This window comes from Xenopus tropicalis, chromosome 10 (assembly GCF_000004195.4).
Source record: "Xenopus tropicalis strain Nigerian chromosome 10, UCB_Xtro_10.0, whole genome shotgun sequence".
Taxonomy (NCBI): Eukaryota; Metazoa; Chordata; class Amphibia; order Anura; family Pipidae; genus Xenopus; species Xenopus tropicalis.
The window spans coordinates 8,259,160-8,280,475 of NC_030686.2; the positions used below are offsets into that span (position 1 = coordinate 8,259,160).

The window sequence follows — 21,316 nt, forward strand, 5'->3', positions numbered from 1 at the left end:
CTGTTCTGCCCCCAATAAGGGGTAATTATATCTTAGTTGGGATCAAGTACAGGTACTGTTTTATTATTACAGAGAAAAGGGAATCATTTAACCATGAAATAAACCCAATAGGGCTGTTCTGCCCCAATAAGGGGTAATTATATCTTAGTTGGGATCAAGTACAGGTACTGTTTTATTATTACAGAGAAAAGGGAATCATTTAACCATGAAATAAACCCAATAGGGCTGTTCTGCCCCCAATAAGGGGTAATTATATCTTAGTTGGGATCAAGTACAGGTACTGTTTTATTATTACAGAGAAAAGGGAATCATTTAACCATGAAATAAACCCAATAGGGCTGTTCTGCCCCCAATAAGGGGCAATTATATCTTAGTTGGGATCAAGTACAGGTACTGTTTTATTATTACAGAGAAAAGGGAATCATTTAACCATGAAATAAACCCAATAGGGCTGTTCTGCCCCCAATAAGGGGCAATTATATCTTAGTTGGGATCAAGTACAGGTACTGTTTTATTATTACAGAGAAAAGGGGAATCATTTAACCATGAAATAAACCCAATAGGGCTGTTCTGCCCCCAATAAGGGGTAATTATATCTTAGTTGGGATGAAGTACAGGTACATTTTTATTATTACAGAGAAAAGGGAATCATTTTTAAAGGTTATAATTATTTGATTATATTTTGATTTGAGTTTATGGGAGATGGCCTTCCTGTAATCTGGAACTTTCTGGATAATGAATACCCTACCTGTGTTATATTAGACATGTAGCTATGGTCTGCGTAGGGTACGTAGAGTATGTAGGGTACGTAGGGTATGTAGGGTACGTAGGGTACATAGGGTATGTAGGGTACGTAGGGCTCATAGGGTATGTAGGGTACATAGGGTACATAGGGTATGTAGGGTACATAGGGCTCATAGGGTATGTAGGGTATGTAGGGTACGTAGGGCACATAGGGTATGTAGGGTATGTAGGGTACGTAGGGCTCATAGGGTATGTAGGGTATGTAGGGTACGTAGGGCACATAGGATATGTAGGGTATGTAGGGTACGTAGGGTACATAGGGTATGTAGGGTATGTAGGGTACGTAGGGTACATAGGGTATGTAGGGTATGTAGGGTATGTAGGGTACATAGGGTATGTAGGGTACGTAGGGCACATAGGGTATGTAGGGTATGTAGGGTACGTAGGGCACATAGGGTATGTAGGGTACGTAGGGTACATAGGGTATGTAGGGTATGTAGGGTACATAGAGAAGGCTGACCGGGGTACTTTTTTTTCTAACAAAATAGCTAAAGCGTGAGAATAATTAAAATCCAGGCAGTAGTGAGATAGTTTTAACATAAAGATATTTTATTAGGACATACATAGCATAACGTGTTTCGTACCTAAAGGGCATATTACTCATATGTGAGAAATAGAAAAAAAAAAAAATGTATATCAAAAAAGAAAAAATCTGGCATATCAGGTATATCAAAGTCATTTCTCTCACGCTGTACTGTATATGGGTTTGTATAAGGCAGAACATTAACTTCAAACAAAGGAATTAAAGACTAAACAGGAAACGAAGATACAGATTCATTGACTTCAGATGTTGGAAACCAGTTTTCCTCTAGGTCAGGTCAACATTAAGGCCACAACTGTGGTTACTACTGACATATCTGCTGAAATTTGTACATATTGCCCCAGTTAAACTTTGCTGGGGGGGGGCAGCCTCCCTTGTGGTTTGTTCTGGTGTAACCAGTGAGTAAACTGCTATCTGGAAAGAAGGGCACGGCCTTGGTTCTGTGGAGCAATATATTGAATTCACGGGTCCAATGATGTAACCTCAAGGATGATACTGGCTTCATTTTTCATTACCCAGTATCCAGTTAAGTTTGTTGTATAGGGAGTAGAAGAGACTTCCATGACTTTGCTATGGTTATATTAGATTCAATATGGGTAATGAGGAATCTAGTATAATGGTCAATACAACTATACTGTTAGGTACCAATGCTCCTCAGAGTCTTTAGCAGGTCTGAACTGAACTGGGATACAAAATAGGCCCAACTAAGACATAATTACCCCTTATTGGGGCAGAACAGCCCTATTGGGTTTATTTCATGGTTAAATGATTCCCTTTTCTCTGTAATAATAAAACAGTACCTGTACTTGATCCCAACTAAGATATAATTACCCCTTATTGGGGGCAGAACAGCCCTATTGGGTTTATTTCATGGTTAAATGATTCCCTTTTCTCTGTAATAATAAAACAGTACCTGTACTTGATCCCAACTAAGATATAATTACCCCTTATTGGGGGCAGAACAGCCCTATTGGGGTTATTTAATGGTTAAATGATTCCCTTTTCTCTGTAATAATAAAACAGTACCTGTACTTGATCCCAACTAAGATATAATTACCCCTTATTGGGGCAGAACAGCCCTATTGGGTTTATTTCATGGTTAAATTATTCCTTTTTCTCTGTAATAATAAAACAGTACCTGTACTTGATCCCAACTAAGATATAATTACCCCTTATTGGGGGCAGAACAGCCCTATTGGGTTTATTTAATGGTTAAATGATTCCCTTTTCTCTGTAATAATAAAACAGTACCTGTACTTGATCCCAACTAAGATATAATTACCCCTTATTGGGGGCAGAACAGCCCTATTGGGGTTATTTAATGGTTAAATGATTCCCTTTTCTCTGTAATAATAAAACAGTACCTGTACTTGATCCCAACTAAGATATAATTACCCCTTATTGGGGCAGAACAGCCCTATTGGGTTTATTTCATGGTTAAATGACTCCCTTTTCTCTGTAATAATAAAACAGTACCTGTACTTGATCCCAACTAAGATATAATTACCCCTTATTGGGGCAGAACAGTCCTATTGGGTTTATTTCATGGTTAAATGATTCCCTTTTCTCTGTAATAATAAAACAGTACCTGTACTTGATCCCAACTAAGATATAATTACCCCTTATTGGGGCAGAACAGCCCTATTGGGTTTATTTCATGGTTAAATGACTCCCTTTTCTCTGTAATAATAAAACAGTACCTGTACTTGATCCCAACTAAGATATAATTACCCCTTATTGGGGCAGAACAGCCCTATTGGGTTTATTTCATGGTTAAATGATTTTTAACAGATTTAACGTAGGAGATCCAAATTACAGAAAGACCCCTTATCCGGAAAACCCCAGGTCCCGAGCATTCTTTTAATATGGGCTAACCTATAACCCTGACCCTCTGCATTACCCTGCTCCCATATGGAATTGTAGCAAAATGCTGCAGGGGGGGGGGGGGAATATGTCAAATTACATCTCAGGCCTTGACATAATAATTTTCTTTTCATTTTATTTCACTTTTTGATTGGTTAGTGCCTTACGTTCTTGTCCTAGAAAGCGAGCAATTAGAAAGGGATCTATCAGCCAAGCCCATTTGCGGCCAACAATGACTTTGGAAACTAGAATTCACCACAAGAGGCCACTGTAGAACTTAACAATACAAGATAATATGCAGTTATGTTAGTAGACGTATATATAGAACTAGTCCTACTAGTCTGTATGGGTAAATAACTGTTTATACACCGGGTGGAGCTGCCATGTTGACTCAAGCGGCTGCAAAGGGTGTATGTAATGTTACATTTACACCACATGTACATGTTGAACAGCTATAGTAACTAGTGATGAGCGAATTTTTTCGCCAGGCATGGATTCCCCGTGAATAGAAAGTACATGAGACAAAAAAGTCGCCAAAAAAAAGTTGCTGAGACAAAAAAGTTACAGCAAAAAACACCCATACGTAACCAACAGATAGTTTATATCATATTAAGTGGTTTATTAAAGAATCTTATCCAACTGGAATATATATATCAGTAAATATTGCCCTTTTATATCCTTTCCCTTGAGCCGCCATTTTGTGCTGGGCTGTGTGTTCCCTCAGAGATCAGCTGACAGGAAGTGATGCAGCTCTAACTGTAACAGGAAGTAGTATGGGAGTTTCCCAATAAGGGGAGACTTAAGGGCACTATTGAGAGAACTGAAGGTATGCCTGCAGCTTGAGATTAACTCTTTATTAGCCTTTCCTTCTCCTTTAAAAGCAGTGTTTGTTCATATGAAACAATGTAACACAAGGCAGCAGCCTGACAGACCTGACTCGCTGGAGGAGACTGACCCCTGAAACAATGTAACACAAGGCAGCAGCCTGACAGACCTGACTCACTGGGGGAGACTGACCCCTGAAACAGTGTAACACAAGGCAGCAGCCTGACAGACCTGATTCGCTGGAGGAGACTGACCCCTGAAACAATGTAACACAAGGCAGCAGCCTGACAGACCTGACTCACTGGGGGAGACTGACCCCTGAAACAGTGTAACACAAGGCAGCAGCCTGACAGACCTGATTCGCTGGAGGAGACTGACCCCTGAAACAATGTAACACAAGGCAGCAGCCTGACAGACCTGACTCGCTGGAGGAGACTGACCCCTGAAACAATGTAACACAAGGCAGCAGCCTGACAGACCTGACTCGCTGGAGGAGACTGACCCCTGAAACACTGTAACACAAGGCAGCAGCCTGACAGACCTGACTCGCTGGAGGAGACTGACCCCTGAAACACTGTAACACAAGGCAGCAGCCTGACAGACCTGACTCGCTGGAGGAGACTGACCCCTGAAACACTGTAACACAAGGCAGCAGCCTGACAGACCTGACTCGCTGGAGGAGACTGACCCCTGAAACACTGTAACACAAGGCAGCAGCCTGACAGACCTGACTCGCTGGAGGAGACTGACCCCTGAAACACTGTAACACAAGGCAGCAGCCTGACAGACCTGACTCGCTGGAGGAGACTGACCCCTGAAACACTGAAACACAAGGCAGCAGCCTGACAGACCTGACTCGCTGGGGGAGACCGACCCCTGAAACACTGTAACACAAGGCAGCAGCCTGACAGACCTGACTCGCTGGAGGAGACTGACCCCTGAAACAATGTAACACAAGGCAGCAGCCTGACAGACCTGACTCGCTGGAGGAGACTGACCCCTGAAACACTGTAACACAAGGCAGCAGCCTGACAGACCTGACTCGCTGGAGGAGACTGACCCCTGAAACACTGAAACACAAGGCAGCAGCCTGACAGACCTGACTCGCTGGAGGAGACTGACCCCTGAAACAATGTAACACAAGGCAGCAGCCTGACAGACCTGACTCGCTGGAGGAGACTGACCCCTGAAACAGTGTAACACAAGGCAGCAGCCTGACAGACCTGATTCGCTGGAGGAGACTGACCCCTGAAACAATGTAACACAAGGCAGCAGCCTGACAGACCTGACTCGCTGGAGGAGACTGACCCCTGAAACAATGTAACACAAGGCAGCAGCCTGACAGACCTGACTCGCTGGAGGAGACTGACCCCTGAAACAATGTAACACAAGGCAGCAGCCTGACAGACCTGACTCGCTGGAGGAGACTGACCCCTGAAACAATGTAACACAAGGCAGCAGCCTGACAGACCTGACTCGCTGGAGGAGACTGACCCCTGAAACAATGTAACACAAGGCAGCAGCCTGACAGACCTGACTCGCTGGAGGAGACTGACCCCTGAAACAATGTAACACAAGGCAGCAGCCTGACAGACCTGACTCGCTGGAGGAGACTGACCCCTGAAACAATGTAACACAAGGCAGCAGCCTGACAGACCTGACTCGCTGGAGGAGACTGACCCCTGAAACAATGTAACACAAGGCAGCAGCCTGACAGACCTGACTCGCTGGAGGAGACTGACCCCTGAAACACTGTAACACAAGGCAGCAGCCTGACAGACCTGACTCGCTGGAGGAGACTGACCCCTGAAACACTGTAACACAAGGCAGCAGCCTGACAGACCTGACTCGCTGGAGGAGACTGACCCCTGAAACACTGTAACACAAGGCAGCAGCCTGACAGACCTGACTCGCTGGAGGAGACTGACCCCTGAAACACTGTAACACAAGGCAGCAGCCTGACAGACCTGACTCGCTGGAGGAGACTGACCCCTGAAACACTGTAACACAAGGCAGCAGCCTGACAGACCTGACTCGCTGGAGGAGACTGACCCCTGAAACACTGAAACACAAGGCAGCAGCCTGACAGACCTGACTCGCTGGGGGAGACCGACCCCTGAAACACTGTAACACAAGGCAGCAGCCTGACAGACCTGACTCGCTGGAGGAGACTGACCCCTGAAACAATGTAACACAAGGCAGCAGCCTGACAGACCTGACTCGCTGGAGGAGACTGACCCCTGAAACACTGTAACACAAGGCAGCAGCCTGACAGACCTGACTCGCTGGAGGAGACTGACCCCTGAAACACTGAAACACAAGGCAGCAGCCTGACAGACCTGACTCGCTGGAGGAGACTGACCCCTGAAACAATGTAACACAAGGCAGCAGCCTGACAGACCTGACTCGCTGGAGGAGACTGACCCCTGAAACAATGTAACACAAGGCAGCAGCCTGACAGACCTGACTCACTGGGGGAGACTGACCCCTGAAACAGTGTAACACAAGGCAGCAGCCTGACAGACCTGATTCGCTGGAGGAGACTGACCCCTGAAACAATGTAACACAAGGCAGCAGCCTGACAGACCTGACTCGCTGGAGGAGACTGACCCCTGAAACAATGTAACACAAGGCAGCAGCCTGACAGACCTGACTCGCTGGAGGAGACTGACCCCTGAAACAATGTAACACAAGGCAGCAGCCAGACAGACCTGACTCGCTGGAGGAGACTGACCCCTGAAACACTGTAACACAAGGCAGCAGCCTGACAGACCTGACTCGCTGGAGGAGACTGACCCCTGAAACACTGTAACACAAGGCAGCAGCCTGACAGACCTGACTCGCTGGAGGAGACTGACCCCTGAAACACTGAAACACAAGGCAGCAGCCTGACAGACCTGACTCGCTGGGGGAGACCGACCCCTGAAACACTGTAACACAAGGCAGCAGCCTGACAGACCTGACTCGCTGGAGGAGACTGACCCCTGAAACAATGTAACACAAGGCAGCAGCCTGACAGACCTGACTCACTGGAGGAGACTGACCCCTGAAACACTGTAACACAAGGCAGCAGCCTGACAGACCTGACTCGCTGGAGGAGACTGACCCCTGAAACACTGAAACACAAGGCAGCAGCCTGACAGACCTGACTCGCTGGAGGAGACTGACCCCTGAAACAATGTAACACAAGGCAGCAGCCTGACAGACCTGACTCGCTGGAGGAGACTGACCCCTGAAACACTGAAACACAAGGCAGCAGCCTGACAGACCTGACTCGCTGGAGGAGACTGACCCCTGAAACACTGAAACACAAGGCAGCAGCCTGACAGACCTGACTCGCTGGAGGAGACTGACCCCTGAAACAATGTAACACAAGGCAGCAGCCTGACAGACCTGCCTCGCTGGAGGGACTGACCCCTGAAACAATGTAACACAAGGCAGCAGCCTGACAGACCTGACTCGCTGGAGGAGACTGACCCCTAAAACACTGTAACACAAGGCAGCAGCCTGACAGACCTGACTCGCTGGGGGAGACTGACCCCTGAAACACTGTAACACAAGGCAGCAGCCTGACAGACCTGCCTCGCTGGAGGGACTGACCCCTGAAACAATGTAACACAAGGCAGCAGCCTGACAGACCTGACTCGCTGGAGGAGACTGACCCCTGAAACACTGTAACACAAGGCAGCAGCCTGACAGACCTGACTCGCTGGAGGAGACTGACCCCTGAAACACTGTAACACAAGGCAGCAGCCTGACAGACCTGACTCGCTGGAGGAGACTGATCCCTGAAACACTGTAACACAAGGCAGCAGCCTGACAGACCTGACTCGCTGGAGGAGACTGATCCCTGAAACACTGTAACACAAGGCAGCAGCCTGACAGACCTGACTCGCTGGGGGAGACCGACCTTTGCAACATTGTTTAAAAAGTAACATCCAGGAGTTCAGCAAATGCTGCTTTTGGGGTTGACATGTCCTTTATAATCACCCTCCCAGTGCGCCCCGGATTCCCCAGTCCGACCGTGCCATTTATATAAACAGGGCCTGTCTGCAAGTTGCCGCTAAAGAACTCAAAATCACTGGTAACCATAAAGCAGCGAATTTCCATATTTCACCATTGGCAAATTGTTTCGCAAAACTTCTGGGAAAATTCGCCGCACAGAATTTTTTTTTGCCGCACGTCAAATTGGGCGCAGTCGCATAAAAAAAGGGCGCGGTCATTTCAAAAAGCACGGGCAACAAAAGATATACGCGGGCAACAAGAAATAGACGCGGGAGCCAAAAAAAATCTCGAATTTTCTTGCTGTTTCGCTAATTTTATGGCGAAGCGAAATGGGACAGATTCGCTGATCACTAACGGGCAGTACATACACCCTCAACCTCCATTTCCGCATTTCGCCATTGGCGAATTGTTTTGCGAAACTTCCATGACAATTCGCCGCGGAAAAATTTGTTGTGCAGAAATTTTTTTGTCACATGTTAAATTGGGCGCGGTTGCGGCAAATTGGGCACAGTCACATCAAAAAAGGGCGTGCTCACGTAAAAAAGCACGCGGGCGACAAAAAAAAGATGCGGGCGACAAAAAATAGAAGCAGGCGAGAAAAAAAAAATCACGCAATAAATGCGTTTCACGTTTTTTCCGCTGATTCGCTAATTTTCGTGCCTTTCGTGAATTTTATGGCGAAGCAAAATGGGACAGGTTCGCTCATCACTAGCATTGAATTCCATACAGGTTTGTGATGTGCGGGTTGACTATTTACACCGACCCTAACCTGCCCCTTCTCTACCTGCACCCAAACCAGCCCACAGCTTCACGTCTATTTATAGACCCGAAACCGCCCCGCCTATGATGTCACGGAGGGGGCAGGGCAAGGCACGCACCTATAAATAGATTCCGCCAGACCCAGAGGAGGGGCTCAGTTAGGTTGTGGGTGGGGAGGGAGAGAAAAGGGCTCAACCAGCCCACGACCTGCTTTTGATGTTGTGTTGGTGGCCCAGACCCGCCCAAACCACGGGTCCCACAGGTTGTGGGCCGGCTCGCCGCTAGTGCAGATCACTGGTCTAACGGGGGCATCTAAAGGGGGGCAGGCATAATGATATCCAAAAATCTTATTCTATGGAGAGACAAATAACGCATAATACATGATTGTGTGGTACCCTGAGTGTAGGCGCCAGGCTGCTAGAAGCCATTAGACAAGACTCCGCTCCTGCTTGTGCAACAGGCACCCAGTTTCTGGCAATTGGAAACGCCAGCCACGCTCAGGTAACAACAGGGCGGATACATGTCAAACAATGACTTCCTTACTGAAAAATAATTATGAGGGAGATTTTATAATCAGCACCTACTAACGCTCTAATTAGGAAGCACGGCGGGTACCCAGTGTGTGCCGCAAACGTCAGGCTTTATGAAGCTGTGCCAACAGAAACGAGACATCTCCAGGGAGTATTAACTGTCAGACAGAAGGAATCTCGTCTTAAAGGAGAAGGACAGAAGTGATTGTAATCACTAATTCTTTGCGGCAAAATTGTGTTGCAGAAGGGGACAGGACCTCAATTGTAAAGGAATTGGGCAGCTCCTGGGCAACCAGGTCCCTTGAGCCGTGCCATAGCCGGCCTACTATCACGTGCCCACCTTTGCACAATACAGAGTAAAGGTGCCCATACCCAATAAGAGGTTGAGGTCGGCAAGCGAGCGGATCTTCTCCCGATATCCCCACCTACGGGTGGGCGATATTGGGAAAATGTAGGCTGATTCAATCGGGGGCCGCATCAACGAGCCAATGCGGTCCCCGATCCGACTAAAACTTTTATACTACCCAATCGATATCTGGCCAATTTCAGGCCAGATGTTGGTCAGCAGGCCCCTCGTTCCTGCCCCTACATGGGCCGATAAGCTGCCGAATCTGTCCAAGGGACCAATATCAGCAGCTACAATCGGCCCGTGTATGGCCACCTTAAGTCCCATTCAGTAATTAGTTGTTCCAGATAGATCTCTGCGGCCTCGAGCAACTAATCTCTCTTAAACGCCTTTCCATTTGCAACAAAGGGGATCACCGGTGGAAAGACCTACACTTCTCACAAAGTTTCCTCCGCACGCAACTTCACTCAACCAAAACCGAATCAATACATAGGCGTTTTCACTGGCAATTCCCTTTGTTGTCAGTGTAAAGGCATTTAGGAGAGATCTCTGGGTAAAATAGACAGACTGCGTAAAATAAAAAATGTTTCTAATATAGTTAGTTAGGCAAAAATGTAATCTATAAGGGCTGGAGTGGGCAGATGTCTAACATAATAGCCAGAACACTACTTCCTGCTTTCAGCTCTCTAACCCAGGGCCACCATCAGAAATCACGGAGCCCCTCACAACAAAATTTTCCCCCCAAGCAGCTTCCTCCAGCTCTTCCTCCCCAGTGGTTTCCTCCAGCTTCCTCCCAGCCCCCCCACCCACCCAGCGACTCCCTCCGGCTCCCCTGTTGTAGCTTCCTCCAGCTCCACCCCCCCCCCAGCGACTTCCTCCAGTCCCCTCCCCCCCCAGCAACTTCTTCTGGAAGCGTCTTCTAGTTCTGTGCCGGGCTCCCCGCAGATCTGCACCTTTTATATGGCTGCACCCCGTGCGTATGGACGCACGGGGCGCAACCAATCAAATTTCCCGCTGGCCACCAATGACAGGGCCCATAGTTCTTTAAAGGGGGCCCGAGCTAAAAAAAAACTGTATCACGGCCGGGCCCCCTTTAAAGAGAAGATATTGTCCGGGCCCGGCACAACAATCCCCCCTGTGCCCCCCTGATGGCGGCCCTGCTCTAACCAAGGGCTGGAGTGGGCAGATGTCTAACATAATAGCCAGAACACTACTTCCTGCTTTCAGCTCTCTAACCCAGGGCCACCATCAGAAATCACGGAGCCCCTCACAACAAAATTTTCCCCCCAAGCGGCTTCCTCCAGCTCTTCCCCCCCAGCGGTTTCCTCCAGCTTCCTCCCAGCCCCCCCACCCACCCAGCGACTCCCTCCGGCTCCCCTGTTGTAGCTTCCTCCAGCTCCACCCCCCCCAGCGACTTCCTCCAGTCCCCTCCCCCCCCAGCAACTTCTTCTGGAAGCGTCTTCTAGTTCTGTGCCGGGCTCCCCGCAGATCTGCACCTTTTATATGGCTGCGCCCCGTGCGTATGGACGCACGGGGCGCAACCAATCAAATTTCCCGCTGGCCACCAATGACAGGGCCCATAGTTCTTTAAAGGGGGCCTGAGCTAAGAAAAAACTGTATCACGGCCGGGCCCCCTTTAAAGAGAAGATATCGTCCGGGCCCGGCACAACAATCCCCCCTGTGCCCCCCTGATGGCGGCCCTGCTCTAACCTCTTAGTTAGTCAGTGACTTTAGGGGGGGGGCACATGGGACATTACTGTCAGTTAGTTTGTGAGCACCCAGGTCTGATTCAAACGCAAACTAACTGAGCAGTTATGTCCCATATGCTGAAAGCAGAAAGTAGTGTTCTGGCTATAATGTTAGACGGTAATAGGGTGGTTCACATTTAAGTTAATGTTAGTATGTTTAATAAAATGGCCTAATCCAAGCAACTTTTCAGTTGGTCTTTATTTTTTATTTTTATAGTTTTTGAATTATTTGTCTTCCATTTCTGTCTTGTTCCAGTTTTCAAAAGGGGGTCAAAACCTATTGCTCTGTGGGGCTCCAGTTTTATTGTTACTGTTACTCTTCATTATTTATCTTTCTATGTCGATCCGCTCCTATTCATATTCCAGTCTCTCCTTTCAACCACTGCCGGGTTCCCAAGGTAAACAAGACCCTAGCAACCAGATAGCTGCTGAAATACCAAACTGGAGAGCTGCCGAACAAAAAGCTAAATAACTGGAAAACCGTAACAAAATTTAAACTGAAGACCAAATTGTCTTTAAAACAGCAAGGTCTACATGATACTAAAAGTTAATTTAAAGGTGAACTGCCCCTTTAAAACAAATAAACACCCAAGATAAAGCTCATAAAGTGAAATAGGCACCAGTAAAACAAACCAGTGGATGAAACAAGTCACAGAATTAAAATGCATTGTGTTAACACCAGTTCATGTGTAAAATATACAACATAAATCTTACTACATATTATCGGAAGGGCGAATTATTTTGCTCATCCCAAATTAGCAAGTAATGTACTTACATATATATATATATATAAATCTATTTTACTGATATTTCTCTCTCCACTTCATACAAAACCATTGAGCTCAGTCACTGACAGACCAGCTGATCAATAATATGTGTAATATAATAATATCGACTATATTTAAACCTTGCCTATTGTAGGAATATGGATATGAAATGGATAAGTCTATATTATACTGATGCCTCTTTACTCATTATCCAGGCTGAGGACCCCTAACATCATGTTAAGAACAGCCGATCAGCAGAACAATGGGAAGGGAGCAAGATAGCAGCTCCCAGTAGGTATCAGAATAGCACTCAATAGTAAGAAATCCAAGTCCGGCTTGGGACTCCTCCAGTTACATGGGAGTAGGGGAAACAATAGGTTAGCTGAAAGCAGTTCTAATGTGTAGCGCCGGCTCCTTCTGAAAGCTCAGACTCAGGCACACTTTACTGCTGCGCTGCAAGTTGGAGTGATATCCCCCCCCTCACCCCCAGCAGCCGATCAGCAGAACAATGGGAAGGGAGCAAGATAGCAGCTCCCAGTAGGTATCAGAATAGCACTCAATAGTAAGAAATCCAAGTCCGGCTTGGGATTCCTCCAGTTACATGGGAGTAGGGGAAACAATAGGTTAGCTGAAAGCAGTTCTAATGTGTAGCGCTGGCTCCTTCTGAAAGCTCAGACTCAGGCACACTTTACTGCTGCGCTGCAAGTTGGAGTGATATCCCCCCCCCCCTCACCCCCAGCAGCCAATCAGCAGAACAATGGGAAGGGAGCAAGATAGCAGCTCCCAGTAGGTATCAGAATAGCACTCAATAGTAAGAAATCCAAGTCCGGCTTGGGACTCCTCCAGTTACATGGGAGTAGGAGAAACAATAGGTTAGCTGAAAGCAGTTCTAATGTGTAGCGCTGGCTGAAAGCTCAGACTCAGGCACAATGCACTGAGATGGCGCCTACACACCAATATTACAGCTACAAATACATTTGTTGGTTCAGGAATAAAAGGTTAAATGGCAGAGGGAATTATTTGCTGTGTAACAGTGTCATTTAGAAATAAAAAGTCCCCCATCAATCCCTTTTTAACTCGTCTGTGACTTTTTCTATCCTTAATACTCAGCTGGCAGTTAGGCGGGAAGATAGGACTTGATAGACATGTCTTTTTCAAATCCAGCTACTAAATTACTACGTAGGGATCATTTTTAAGAGAAAGTGCAAAGTGCAATTTTGAGCTGTCACTGTGTTTTTTACCCACAATGCAGCATTTTCCCTCACAATTCCAGTGTAATTACAATAAGGGTCGCTGGAGGAAAGCCCTTCACATCGCTTCAGTATTCCGAAGTCACAAGTCGTTTCCTCCAGCAGCAACTTTGGGAAACGAAGCAATGCGAAGGGCTTTCCACCAGCAACTCCTATTGTGTTAGTATGATATAGAATGCCCTATTCCTAGCAACTTTGCATTGGTTTTCGTTATTTATTTATTATAGTTTTTGAATTATTTGCCTTTCTCTTCTGCCATTTTCCAGCTTTCAAATGGGGGTCACTGACCCCGGCAGCCAAAAACTATTGCTCTGTGAGGCTTAATTTTTAATATTATTATTTTTATTGTTCATTTTTACTACTTATCTTTCTATGCAGGCCCTCTACTATTCATATTCCTATCTCTCATTTAAACCACTGCCTGGTTAGGGTAAAAAACACTGTAGCAACCAGAGAGCTGCTAAAATACCACATGGAGAGCTGCTGAACAAAAGACCAATTGCTAATTATCTTAGAATATCAATGTCAACAAAATATGAAAAGTTAACTTAAAGGAGATCTAACCCTTTTTGTATCATTGTCTATGAGACACTAGGCAAACCTGATATTTGCTGTGTAGGAAGAAAGGAAGATGGTTGGATTATAACCCCTTATTGGAGGCAAACCATATTGGGTTTATTTAATGGTTAAATGATTCCCTTTTCTCTGTAATAATAAAACAGTACCTGTACTTGATCCCAACTAAGATATAATTACCCCTTATTGGGGGCAGAACAGCCCTATTGGGTTTATTTAATGGTTAAATGATTCCCTTTTCTCTGTAATAATAAAACAGTACCTGTACTTGATCCCAACTAAGATATAATTACCCCTTATTGGGGCAGAACAGTCCTATTGGGTTTATTTCATGGTTAAATGATTCCCTTTTCTCTGTAATAATAAAACAGTACCTGTACTTGATCCCAACTAAGATATAATTACCCCTTATTGGGGGCAGAACAGCCCTATTGGGTTTATTTCATGGTTAAATGATTCCCTTTTCTCTGTAATAATAAAACAGTACCTGTACTTGATCCCAACTAAGATATAATTACCCCTTATTGGGGCAGAACAGCCCTATTGGGTTTATTTCATGGTTAAATGATTCCCTTTTCTCTGTAATAATAAAACAGTACCTGTACTTGATCCCAACTAAGATATAATTACCCCTTATTGGGGGCAGAACAGCCCTATTGGGTTTATTTCATGGTTAAATGATTCCCTTTTCTCTGTAATAATAAAACAGTACCTGTACTTGATCCCAACTAAGATATAATTACCCCTTATTGGGGGCAGAACAGCCCTATTGGGTTTATTTCATGGTTAAATGATTCCCTTTTCTCTGTAATAATAAAACAGTACCTGTACTTGATCACAACTAAGATATAATTACCCCTTATTGGGGCAGAACAGCCCTATTGGGTTTATTTCATGGTTAAATGATTCCCTTTTCTCTGTAATAATAAAACAGTACCTGTACTTGATCCCAACTAAGATATAATTACCCCTTATTGGGGGCAGAACAATTGGGTTCATTTCATGCCCCATATGTGCACTGTTTCCCCAGGAGCAGTAACCCACAGCAACCAATAAGATGTTTTTAAACAGGTAACTAGTAACTGCTACCTGTTGATTGGTTGCTATGGGTTACTGCACCTGGGCAAACTTAGTACCTTTTACTACAGAACCCCAATAGAAGACAAATGGACATTTTTGGGGGAATATTAGGACAAAAAATACATCAAATGAGGGACTTTTTATACATAAATGCACAATAAACATTCTATACAGCTCTATTCAAAGTCCAAATCAAGTCCATAAACTGCTTTACCGTGAAAATCATCTGGAAGCTGAAAATAGAAGCAGGGAGGAGCAAGTGGATGCAACAGTACGTGGCTTATCTGTCTGCATTTCCATGATTAAAAGGACATAAAATAATACTTATTCCTGCTACACCCAGTTATCATTCAATCATAACCACAGCCCTGAGGGATGTGAGAGATTAAGCAAAGTGGACACAATCAAATGACATTTTAATTAACACTTTAATAGGAATTACGGCACTTTAAAAATGTGTTTGGGAGGACGCGTTACATAGGAACACCCTTATTGCACCGTGTATAAAAGCCACCGGTGCCGGAGAGGTACAACATCCTCACTTCTTCTACACCAGGCGGTTGCGTATAGCCCATTACGTATCATCAGCAACATGTCTTGCAAAAAGAGCTGTGGATCTTCTAGAATATCTGTTGGGTGCGGCGGATATGGGACCTCGGTGTGTTCCTTCCTTGGCAACTCCGGAGGCGTTTGTGGTACCCCGGCTTACTGTGGCAGCGTGAGTGGAGGTGCTGCTGGTGGCTTGGGGGGCGAATTTGGCAACTATGCCGCCGGTTGGGGCACTGGCGCTGCTTATGGCTTCGGTGTTGGGCCGGAGGGCCTCCTGGCCGGTGGGGAGAAGGAAACCATGCAGAATCTAAACGATCGTCTGGCTGCATACCTCAACAAAGTGCGGGCTCTGGAGGAGGCCAACTCCGACCTTGAGTGCAAGATTCGAGAATGGTATGAGAAGCACCGCAATGCCTGTATGCCCGACAGGGATTACAGCAAATACTACCACATCATCGAGGACCTAAAAAAGCAGGTATGGACATTTCTTTTTGTTAGATTTTCTTTATTGATTTTATACAAACAAAAAGAAACATTTGGGATAGGAAGGGGTAGAAGGAAAGATAGAAAAGGGGTGGTGGTGGGCATCTCAGATGTCTCAGGTACAGCCTAGGTTATTATTACATGGCTAAGGTGCCTTAAACACTTGGCTGGGTATCTTGATCTGCCATATTGCTCGGTCTTGGGTCTGCTAGCCAGCAGCTCCAGATTTTCTCAAATTTGGCTGGACGTCCTCAGGCCGGGTAAGTGAGCTTTTGTCGTGGCATCCATTAGCTTAATCCAGAATCCCAAGGTAGGTGGCTCTGTGGCTTTCCATGTCAGTAATATGGCTTTCCTAGCGTAATGTAGGAGTTGTTGCAGACATAGTCTGTCACTGGAGGACAAGGTAAGGCCTTCAGTGTGGCCCAATAGACTGAAGTAGGTGTCCGGATGTTTGGAAGTCCCAGTGTTGAGCATAGGTGAGTATCGTGGTCCACACTGTTGAATTTTGGGACAGTCCCAAAACACATGTAAACAGTTACCCTGATCTAGGTTGCGTTTCACACACACATTTGGGTAGCCCTGACAGGTATGGGCGTATGCATCAACCATTTATGATCATTTATGATCCTAATGTTAAGGGGAACATTGTGGATATGAGAATGCTTGTCTTCTTCTGCCATCTTGACATGATCTTCCCCTCGCATGTAGATTCAGTGTGCCAGTGTAGAAAACGCCCGGGTCATTCTGCAGATTGACAATGCCCGCCTGGCTGCCGACGACTTCAAGCTGAAGTAAGTTGATGTTCTGTTCCTACGTTGCCTGCTTGCATGTAGCGATCAAACACGAGAACCCGCAATAACATTTGGCTTCTGTGAAAGGTACGAGAACGAGCTCTGCCTCCGCCACGGTGTAGAAGCCGACATCAATGGCCTCCGCAAAGTGTTAGATGAGTTGAACCTGGCCAAGTGTGACTTGGAGTCCCAGATTGAAAGCCTAACAGATGAAATTGCTTGTCTCAAGAAAAACCATGAAGAGGTAACACATATTAAATACCCTTCTTAATTAACACTGTACAGTCCAATAATACTGCACTCACAGGCCGTAAAGGGGTGGTTCGCCTAAGTTAACTTCTATTATGATATAGAACTGCTAATTCAAAGCAACTTTTCAATTTGTCTTCATTATTTATTTTTTATAGTTTTTCAATTATTTGCCTTCTTCTGACTCTTTCCAACTTTCAAATGGGGGTCACTGACCCCGGCAACCAAAAACTATTGCTCTGTGAGGCTACGATTTTATTGTTATTGTTATTTTGATTACTTATTTCTCTATTGAGGTCCTCTCCTATTCATATACCAGTCTCTCGTTCAAACCACTCCCTGGTTGCTAAGGTAATTTGAACCCTAGCAACCAGATAGCTGCTGAAATTTTAAACTGGAGAGGCGCTAAAGAAAAAGTGAAATAAATGAAGACACAAATAATAAAAAATTAAGACCAACTGCAACTTGCAGCTTGAGTCAAGTTTTTGTTCATCCCTAATAGCTAATTTCTCCCATGTATTTTAGGAGATGAAGGGTTACCAGGGTGCCACAGGACACCTTAGTGTGGAAATGAAGGCCGCCCCAGGAAATGACCTGACCAAACATCTAAATGATATGAGAGCAGAGTATGAAGAGCTGGCCGAGAAGAACCGCAAAGAGGCAGAGGCTCGATTCAACGAAGCGGTAAAACTCATAGTTGAACATTAAAAACATTTACAGTTCCTGGTTCGATACTGAAGGATTTATTTGTTTTCCATGTGCGTGTTTCAGAGTAGAGCACTCAAGCAAGAAATATCATGTGGCGCCGAACAGATTCAGTGCAGCAAAAATGAGATAACAGATCTGAAGCGGAACCTCCAAGCGCTAGAGATAGACTTGCAAGCTGCCCTGGCTATGGTAAGGCTGCCCCATTGAAGAAGTCAAAGTCATTTCCAAAATGTAAATATATTATATAGATGGGGACCCCTGGTGTAAGTACTGAGGGAGCAGAGGAAATGGTGGTTTCCTAACTAGAAAACAACAGTACAGGTATGGGATCCCTTATCCGGAAACCCATTATCCAGAAAGCTCCAAATTACGGAAAGCCTGTCTCCCATAGACTCCATTTTAATCAAATAATTCAGAATTTTAAAACTGATTTCTTTTTCTCTGTAATAATAAAACAGTACCTGTACTTGATCCCAACTAAGATATAATTACCCCTTATTGGGGCAGAACAGCCCTATTGGGTTTATTTAATGGTTAAATGATTCCCTTTTCTCTGTAATAATAAAACCGTACCTGTACTTGATCCCAACTAAGATATAATTACCCCTTATTGGGGCAGAACAGCCCTATTGGGTTTATTTCATGGTTAAATGATTCCCTTTTCTCTGTAATAATAAAACAGTACCTGTACTTGATCCCAACTAAGATATAATTACCCCTTATTGGGGCAGAACAGCCCTATTGGGTTTATTTAATGGTTAAATGATTCCCTTTTCTCTGTAATAATAAAACAGTACCTGTACTTGATCCCAACTAAGATATAATTACCCCTTATTGGGGGCAGAACAGCCCTATTGGGTTTATTTCATGGTTAAATGATTCCCTTTTCTCTGTAATAATAAAACAGTACCTGTACTTGATCCCAACTAAGATATAAATAATCCTTATTGAATGCAAAACAATCCTATTGGGTTTAATTAATGTTTTATAAATTTTTTAGTACACCTAAGGTATGGAGATCCAAATTACGGAAAGACCCCTTATCGGGAATACCCTTGGATAATGGGTCCTATACCTGTATATAGAGGCCCAGATTAAGAGTGCAATTCAGTAATTGTAAACATATTTCTTACAATTGTAGAAGCAATCTGGTTGGTTTGTAAAGCCCCCAAGCTTCCTCAATAAGCCAAGCAAAAATTTTCTCTTCTTTATGTTTCAGAAAAAAACACTGGAGTGCTCTTTGGCCGAAACCGAAGGGAACTACTGTGTTCAGCTTTCAAAGATCCAGGCCAAGATCAGCGCACTTGAACAACAGCTCTGTGAAGTCAGGACTGACATGGAAAGACAAAGCATCGAGTATGAGCAGCTCCTAGACATCAAGACCCGGTTGGAAATGGAAATAGAGACCTACCGCCGATTGCTCGATGGAGAGTCATGGTAAGTGGACATCATAAGGAATTTTCTTGCTCGATGGAGAGTCCTGGTAAGTGGACATCATAAGGAATGTTCTTGCTCGATGGAGAGTCCTGGTAAGTGGACATCATAAGGAATGTTCTTGCTCGATGGAGAGTCCTGGTAAGTGGACATCATAAGGAATGTTCTTGCACGATGGAGAGTCCTGGTAAGTGGACATCATAAGGAATGTTCTTGCACGATGGAGAGTCCTGGTAAGTGGACATCATAAGGAATGTTCTTGCTCGATGGAGAGTTCTGGTAAGTGGACATCATAAGGAATGTTCTTGCTCGATGGAGAGTCCTGGTAAGTGGACATCATATGGAATGTTCTTTGAGAAGATCTACAATAATACACATACAATGACCAGACATCATCCACTCTTGTTCTATCATCCAACCGTTATTATGGTGTAAGAGTATATATCAGTACATATAATAGGAAGAGATAAATACATCATATTTTACCATGGACAGGTCATGCTCCCTTCTGGATATTATAACACCAAACTACAGGAGGGCAAACTACAGGAGAACATACAAAATCATGTATCTAGATTGCATCTAGAACATTGTATCTAGAACACAATGGCTGATTAAACAAGGCTAAAGCTGTCTAAATTTGAGTCTAGAGCTTAATACATAGAAACTTACCCACGTTCTATTCATTCCTATGGGATTTTTAGAAATTAGAGTTCACCATTTGATAAATATACTGCTAACAATGCCACTGGAATGAATAGAACGTGGTTGAGTTTTTACGTATTAAGCTCTAAACTCACATTTTGATAGATCTGCCCCTTAATATTTCCATTAGGCAAATCCCGAGTGAAAATAAAAAAACCATAAGGGCCGCCTATGAGCAAAGACATGAATACATACAATACCAGACTAACAACTGTGTATTTCACTATGTGGAAATGAATGCCATTAAAGCCAGTTGCAAAACTTAATTACAGTGATGATCTTCAAAGCTTTATACTTATTGCAATTTTACAAGAGTTTTAAAAAGTTCTTTGTTTTTTTTCAGCATTAAATCCTACCCAGTTCCCACTCCAAAAGGTAATTAGATTTATATATTACACTTATATATTATGGTTGAAACGTAAGTCTTTGAGTACCGTGTTTCAACTCTGTAGCCCCAATGTCCTATGTAGAACCTAGATACTCTCCATGAATTAATGGTGTTTTCTATTGAATTTACAGAACCATGTAAAACAAGAGTAATTAAAACCATCGTTGAAGACATTATTGATGGAAAGATTGTATCTCATCAAGTCACAGAAAGAAAGGAGTAAATCGCCAACATGTGCAACATGGATCTGACCTACAAAATCTGGCCTTGACCTTCTGAAGCCTAGTAGCCTCCTGAGATCACTTACCTTTCGCGTTACATTATCTACAGCATTTACTCTTGCAAGAACCGTCAATCTCTGGTGTTTGTCTTTAGAATAAACTTTCCCTTTGAAGCAAAGTTACTGTTTCCGTGAATTCTATTGGTCAAAGTTCCAACTATTGTACTTATAGAACGTTGCCAGGTAGTCAACATTCTTATGGATTATACGAGGGGTGACGGTAGTTCTAGGGCAGGGATCCCCGACCTTTTTTTAATGTGAGCCATATTCAAAAGTAAGAAGAGATGGGGAGCAACACAAGCATAAAAGAAGTTCCTAGGGGGGCAAATTTGGCTATTTGGTAGCCCCTATGGGGACTGGCAGCCTACAGGAGCTCTGTTTGGCAGTACTCGTGGTTTTTATTCAACCAAAACTTGCCTCCAAGCAAGGAATTCAAAAATAAACACCTGCTTTGAGGCCACTGGGTGCAACATCCAAGGGGTTGGGGAGAAACATGGTGCACCTGGGCCACTGGTTGGGAATCACTGTTTTAGGGGGTCACAGCTTGACAATCATTGTACATAGAATGCAAAAAGCACCACCAAGCGTGTGATCTAACATAGGTTACATTTAGAAGGCACAAGGCAGTGGGGAAA

At 44.6% G+C, this 21,316-nt stretch overlaps 1 protein-coding gene across 1 annotated transcript; it reads left to right on the forward strand.

Moving 5' to 3' along the window:
• Positions 1–15,617: 15,617 nt before the first annotated feature.
• krt24 (keratin 24) lies at positions 15,618–20,800 on the forward strand. Its single transcript, XM_002940652.4, has 8 exons — positions 15,618–16,118; positions 16,835–16,917; positions 17,005–17,161; positions 17,692–17,850; positions 17,938–18,063; positions 19,094–19,311; positions 20,357–20,388; positions 20,533–20,800. Exons 1-8 carry the CDS (start codon positions 15,687–15,689, stop codon positions 20,622–20,624), a joined length of 1,299 nt encoding a protein of 432 aa, XP_002940698.3. The 5' UTR covers positions 15,618–15,686; the 3' UTR covers positions 20,625–20,800.
• Positions 20,801–21,316: the final 516 nt, after the last annotated feature.

What these genes read in the sequence shown, in the direction of transcription:
- krt24 (XM_002940652.4), top strand. Translation starts at nt 15,687, where the DNA reads ATGTCTTGCAAAAAGAGCTGTGGATCTTCTAGAATATCTGTTGGGTGC. An exon ending in TCAAGAAAAACCATGAAGAG is followed by an intron (nt 17,162 to 17,691) that starts GTAACACATATT and finishes CATGTATTTTAG; the next exon opens with GAGATGAAGGGTTACCAGGG. An exon ending in CCCAGTTCCCACTCCAAAAG is followed by an intron (nt 20,389 to 20,532) that starts GTAATTAGATTT and finishes TTGAATTTACAG; the next exon opens with AACCATGTAAAACAAGAGTA.